Below are 6524 nucleotides of genomic sequence, written 5' to 3'. Positions count from 1 at the left end.
TTATCAAGTCCTTGTGAGAACGATCCTGGTGTTAACACCTTGTACTGCATTCAAAGCAAAAATACTTTGACACGCACCCGCGACAATGCGTTCGTCAAATTAAATTTGATCGAGGCCGTACCCGATACAAATAATTAATTTAGAAAACTGTAGTAACTAGGAAGTTACTCCTAGGTCGTTTCCCAAGGATTATCGTTTCGACACAGATTCAATATTAAACGCACAAACGCACACACACTCAAGGGGGGTTTTGTGATTCAGTTTCAAAGACTAGCAGAAAGTAAAAACAGATTAATATAATCAAGTAAAGACGGACGAATCCCTTTGTTCAGTATATCGCTGCTCAATCACGGGTATCAAAAGATCAATTCTTGTTATTAGTTTCCTAGTTCGTGAGAATTAATTAACTAAGCGATAACTAATTCACAGATTCCTAAACTAAGCGATTAAGAATCGTTTACGCCCTAATATGAACTAAGCGAACATACATCATCTTCTATTTCCAATCTTAAGGAATTAAGCAAACCTAAGCCAGAAGTAGAGATGAAGAAAACTAATAGGCGAATTCTATTAAGCACTATACCTCAAGAGCGCGATATACTTTGCAAAGGAATTCGTTCGAAGGGGATTAGCCTTCCATGGATGGGGCGAATTCAGCAATTAAATTGGAGGAAGTAGGGAATAAAAGCATAAACCCTAACAGAGCTCTAATAATTTCTGAAAAACGAAATTATATTGAATAATAAGCAGAAGGCAAAAGGTAATTGTTTCTCTTAAATAAGTTTGAATCTGAAAGATATTAAACTTAATTTATTCCGAAATTAAATCATAATATTTCCTAAAATACAATCTTCACTCCAGCACAATCAAATCTTCATTTCACAAATCTCCAAAATGCCCTTGATGTCAAATAAGACCTGAAAATAAGAATAAACGTAATTAGACCAAATAATAGAAATCTCTGTCAAGCAAGGTCAATTAATTACGAATAATCATTAATAATGACAAAATAAGGCTATATAAAATGGGTAAAATATTGCTCATCAAATACCCCCACACTTAGCCTTTTGCACTCTTGGGCAAAATAAAGAATTAAGAACATGAAAACCAATTTCTAACTGGAAGTGAATCATGCAATAACCTAAAAGATCACATACTTAACAATGAATCCTAGGTAATGTAGAGAAATGGGCAAAATCAAGTGAAGAATCAAAGAGACAAGAAATCCATGAATATCCAAACATCCAAGCATGTAAAGTAACCAATCAAACCAAAAGGTGAGAACAAAGATGATAGAACCTCACAAGTTATGCTCTCAAAGTGTTTACACTCAAGTGTTTAAAGTTTGTGTTTACGCTCAAGGCACTTCATGAGAACAAACACTACCATAGGCTTGACAAGCCGCTAACATCAACAATCAAAAACACATGCACATAAAGATCAAAAAGGACTTTTAAAGGTTGTAATGGGGCCAAGGACAAAGTAGGATAGAATATGGGATAAGTAGCTAAAACCTTAAGACCTTAAGAAATAGAGGAGCAATGGGGAATAAGTAAGAAGTAAGTCAAAATCAACCCAATTTCATAGCATAAAATTTGCAATTCTTCCTCCAATTCCACACTTCAACTTTTCATTCTTCCTTCATTTTTTTTCCTTGGCCTTCTCTTTTTTTTTCTTTTCTTTTTTTTTCAATTTTTTTTTCCGTTTTTTTTTTTGAATAACAAAACTGGTAAGGAAAACAGCACCACCATACTATTTACAACAACCAACTAAGCATAACCGAGAATTGGAAGAATTAAAGAACAATGCACCCTTACCCACTTAGTACTTACTCCCAAAACAATTCCAAAGCTCCAAAATTCCCTAAGATTAGGTCAATCATGGTTTTTCACTTATAAGCTTGTAATGAGCTAAAGAAAAGAAGGGTAAAAAGGCTCAAAGTGGCTATCAAAGGATAATTCATTCAAGGTAGACTTATATGGCTAGTGGCTTATTAATTAAAAGAAGAAAATGCCTAAAATCACCTCAATATGTGCATGTGAATATCAAGTAGAAACAAGCGTCAAGTCAAGTTCTAGAGTGAAAGTAATCAAGAGTGCAATCACACAAGAAAAAGATTAGAGATGGCATACAATTGTCCACCTATAGTTAAGGCTCAAAATCTCTCAGAGGGGAATTAAGTCTATCATAATTGTTTCAACCCCTCAATTTTCAAAAGTAACTTGACACACAAGAACGCATGGATTCACATCACAAGATATCATGACTCAATTCAAAGAAAGAAAATGCCCATAATCTAAACAAGATCTAAGAATTCAAAGAAAAGCATGGATCAACTTAATTTATTCAAAGCTAAATATTCTACCTACGGTAATCTCCCCCCCCTACACTTAAACTACACATTGTCCCAATGAAGCATAACAAATATGGAATTGAACAAGTGCAATAAAAGTAAAGAAGGAGAAAGAAAACTCCCTGATTCATGGCGGGCGGAGGGTGGAAACAACCAAGGAAACATTTTCCATGGTAACATCCACAAGAGAAGGATCCTTGAAGGGCAAAGGAAAGTGATCCGTTCTAGTTGCTTGATTGAGCCTCCTATAATCAATGCAGACTCTCCAACTGTTTTGCACTCGAGTAGGGATAAGCTCATTTCTCTCATTCTTCACTACAGTAAGTCCTGTCTTCTTAGGGACCACTTGAACTGGGCTCACCCAAGGGCTGTCAGAGATCGGATATATAATTCCAGCTTGTAGAAGCTTGGTGATCTCCTTCTTCACAACATCAAGTATCACTGGGTTGAGTCTCCTTTGTGGTTGTCTTACTAGCTTCGCTCCTTCTTCCAAGAGTATTCTATGCATGCACATGGATGGACTAATACCAGGAATGTCAGCTAAGGTCCAACCAATAGCTTTCTTGTGCTTCTTTAGTACTTGCAGCAACTTTTCCTCTTGATTTTCACGAAGGAGAGAGGAAACAATAACAGGGAGCTGCTTATCATCCTCCAAGTAAGCGTACTTGAGGTTATCTGGCAAGGGCAAAACAGATGGAACCAAACTAGCAGATACAGTTTCTGCAGCCTGCACTTCAACAACTGGGTTAGTGCAATCAGATTTCTTAACATCTGAGTCAATAACAACAGTGTCCAAAAATTGATCAATGCAAGAATCACACATTTCAGTAGCAGTACATGTATGAAAAGTGTATGACCCAGTTAGGGGAGAATAATCAGAATCATGTAGGAAATCATATTCATGTTCCTAACCACAATATCACCGAATTCCATAGTCAATGTTCCAGCATACACATCTATCTTGGTTCGGGCTGTCTTTAAAAATGGTCTCCCCAAAATGACAGGAACTGTATTACGGGAAGATCCTTTTTCCATTTCAAGCACATAAAAATCAGCAGGGAAAACAAGTTCACCAACCCTAACCAAAACATCCTCTACCCAACCAGCAGGGTGTGTCGTGCTCCTATTTGCTAATTGGATGACAACACCCGTAGGTTTCAAAGGTCCAAGTGAAAGTGATTTAAAAATAGACATAGGCATAACATTAATTGAAGCTCCTAGATCTAGCATGGCACTTTCAAATTTAGTATCACCTATGACACAAGGAACAGAAAACGTACTTGGATCCTCACACTTTTCAGGAACATCAGAAACAGGAGCAGGTTTACCATCTTTACCTATGATTGCAGAAACGTTTCTCCCCATGCGAACTCTTTCATTTCCTTTCAGCTTCCTTTTTTGAGTGCATAATTCTTTCAGAAACTTTGCATATCTTGGAATTTTCTTGAGTGCATCAAGTAGAGGTATGTTCACCTCCACTTTCTTGAATATCTCCAAGATTCCCTTATCTACCTCTTCCTTCCTTTTGCTTGGCATAGCTTTCAGAGGGAATGGAAGAGGAATGGAAGGTGGTTGTACATGGAAGGTTCTTATGGCAGTGGTCTCTGTCTCCTTTTCAGGTTCAGGCTCTGGCTCTGGTCCATGATCTGCATCAATTTGCTTCCCAGACCTTAAGGTGATGGCGCTCACATTTCTTGGATTGACAACCGTCTGAGAGGGCAGCTTATCAGAATTCTGGGATTGTAGCTGGTTTATTGAAGTAGCCATCTGTCCTATCTGGTTGGTCAGATTCTGAATGGAGGATCTGGTGTCTTGTTGGAACTGCATGTTTTGGGATGTCATCTGCTTCAACATATCCTCCAATGAAGATTCTTTAGATTGCGGTGCAGTAGGGTTGTTAGCCTGTTGTTGCATTGGAGGAGGAACATATGGTCTAGCATTATTCTGAAACGGTGCTTGGGCAGGTTGTGACTGATCAGACCATCTAAGATTTGGATGATTTCTCCAGCCAGGATTATATCTGTTAGATGACAGATCATAATTTTGCTGAGGTCGATTATTGAAAATGTTGGCAGCATATGCTTCGGGATTCTCATCTGTAGGTTCCTACAGAGAAGGACAAACATCAGTACTATGGTCTTTAGTGCAAATGCCACAAACCTTTGCCTGTTGTGAAGGTTTATTCTGGTTCATGGCCAATTGAGTAACCAAGCTGGCAATGGTTTCCATCCTGTTCTCAAGCTTGTCCATCCTTGGATCTGTCCCAATCCCATTAACAGTTTTAACAGCATCATTACTCCTTGTGTGAAACTGCTGGGAATTAGCAGCCATCTTCTCAAACAACTACCTGGCTTCAGTAGGAGTCATGTCATTCAATGCACGTCCACAAGCAGCATCAATGAGATGTCTCTCCATGTTGAGCAAACCCTCATAGAAATATTTAACTAGGAGCTGCTCGGAAATCTGGTGATGGGGGCAGCTCACACATAGTGTCTTGAATCTTTCCCAGTATTCATGTAGAGTCTCTCCATGTAGCTGCCTGATTCCTGAGATGTCTTTTCTGATTGAAGTTGTCCTAGAGGCAGGGAAGAACTTCTCAAGAAACTTTCTTTTCAGGTCGTCCCAGCTTGCAATGGATGAAGGAGGCAGGTTATACAGCCAAGTCTTTGCAGTTCCCTGAAGGGGATGAGGAAAAGCCTTCAAACAGATATGATCTTTGTCAACTTCAGGAGGCTTCATGGTGGATATGACAGTACGAAACTCCTTGATATGCATATGAGGATCTTCACCTGCAAGACCACCAAACTTAGGCAATAAATGGATTAGTCCAGTTTTGAGTACACATGGTACATCCTCAGGATACTGGATACACAAGCTTTCGTAGGTGAAATCAGGTGCAGCCAGCTCCCTTAATGTTCTCTCTCGCGGTCCTTCTTCAGCCATGTTATCAGAAACTGCAACAAAATCAGAATCAAAATCAAGGTCAGAATCAGAATCACTTGAATGAGGATCAGTTACAAAAGCTCTACGTGCTCTAATTAACCTATGAAATTCTCTATCTATTTCAGAAATTAATGGATGCACAAACCCAGGATTCGCCCTAGTCATGCAACACAAAGTAAATTTTTTTTTTTCGAAACCCTAAAACAAACTTTTGGCGGAAGGCCTCATTTTGCGTTTTTAAAAATCGATCTCACGGCGTTTATAATATGTTGAATTCCGAGTTTCAGAGCAAAAGATATGGCCGTTTGAAGTTACAGCCTAATTATCCTTCAAAAATCACTAATCCTTACCTTCACCAACAAATCCAGTACCTGCGTCAGAGATCGAACTTGTTAATACTACTACTAATAATACTAATACTACTAATACTAACTCTATTAAACCTTTGGTAAAGACGATAATCTCGGACAACAGCGACAAATTTGATCGAGGCCGTACCCGATACAAATAATTAATTTAGAAAACTGTAGTAACTAGGAAGTGACTCCTAGGTCGTTTCCCAAGGATTATCGTTTCGACACAGATTCAATATTAAACGCACACACACTCAAGGGGGGTTTTGTGATTCAGTTTCAAAGACTAGCAGAAAGTAAAAACAGATTAATATAATCAAGCAAAGACGGACGAATCCCTTTGTTTAGTATATCGCTGCTCAATCACGGGTATCTAAAGATCAATTCTTGTTATTAGTTTCCTAGTTCGTGAGAATTAATTAACTAAGCGATAACTAATTCACAGATTCCTAAACTAAGCGATTAAGAATCGTTTACGCCTTAATATGAACTAAGCGAACATACATCATCTTCTATTTCCAATCTTAAGGAATTAAGCAAACCTAAGCCAGAAGTAGAGATGAAGAAAACTAATAGGCGAATTCTATTAAGCACTATACCTCAAGAGCGCGATATACTTTGCAAAGGAATTCGTTCGAAGGGGATTAGCCTTCCATGGATGGGGCGAATTCAGCAATTAAATTGGAGGAAGTAGGGAATAAAAGCATAAACCCTAACAGAGCTCTAATAATTACTGAAAAACGAAATTATATTGAATAATAAGCAGAAGGCAAAAGGTAATTGTTTTTCTCAGCACAAACCCTTAAATAGGAGCTGAGATCACAAACCCTAATTAAAATCAAATCCTAAAAGATAACAATAAATCCTAATAAATC

General features: G+C 38.1%; 1 protein-coding gene across 1 annotated transcript; it reads right to left on the bottom strand.

Moving 5' to 3' along the window:
* Positions 1–3214: 3214 nt before the first annotated feature.
* On the bottom strand, positions 3215–4684 carry LOC130736557 (uncharacterized). Its single transcript, XM_057588374.1, has 2 exons — positions 4514–4684; positions 3215–4459 (listed from the first exon to the last, which is right to left on the bottom strand). The coding sequence occupies exons 1-2, from the start codon at positions 4682–4684 to the stop codon at positions 3215–3217; spliced, it is 1416 nt and encodes a 471-aa protein (XP_057444357.1).
* Positions 4685–6524: the final 1840 nt, after the last annotated feature.

The sequence above is a fragment of the Lotus japonicus genome, chromosome 2 (assembly GCF_012489685.1).
Source record: "Lotus japonicus ecotype B-129 chromosome 2, LjGifu_v1.2".
Taxonomy (NCBI): domain Eukaryota; kingdom Viridiplantae; phylum Streptophyta; class Magnoliopsida; order Fabales; family Fabaceae; genus Lotus; species Lotus japonicus.
Note: the sequence above shows the minus strand (reverse complement) of the source record. Positions and strands in the feature narration are given on the sequence as shown.

What these genes read in the sequence shown, in the direction of transcription:
- LOC130736557 (XM_057588374.1), bottom strand. Translation starts at nt 4,684, where the DNA reads ATGGCTGCTAATTCCCAGCAGTTTCACACAAGGAGTAATGATGCTGTT. An exon ending in AACCTTCACAACAGGCAAAG is followed by an intron (nt 4,460 to 4,513) that starts GTTTGTGGCATT and finishes CCTTCTCTGTAG; the next exon opens with GAACCTACAGATGAGAATCC.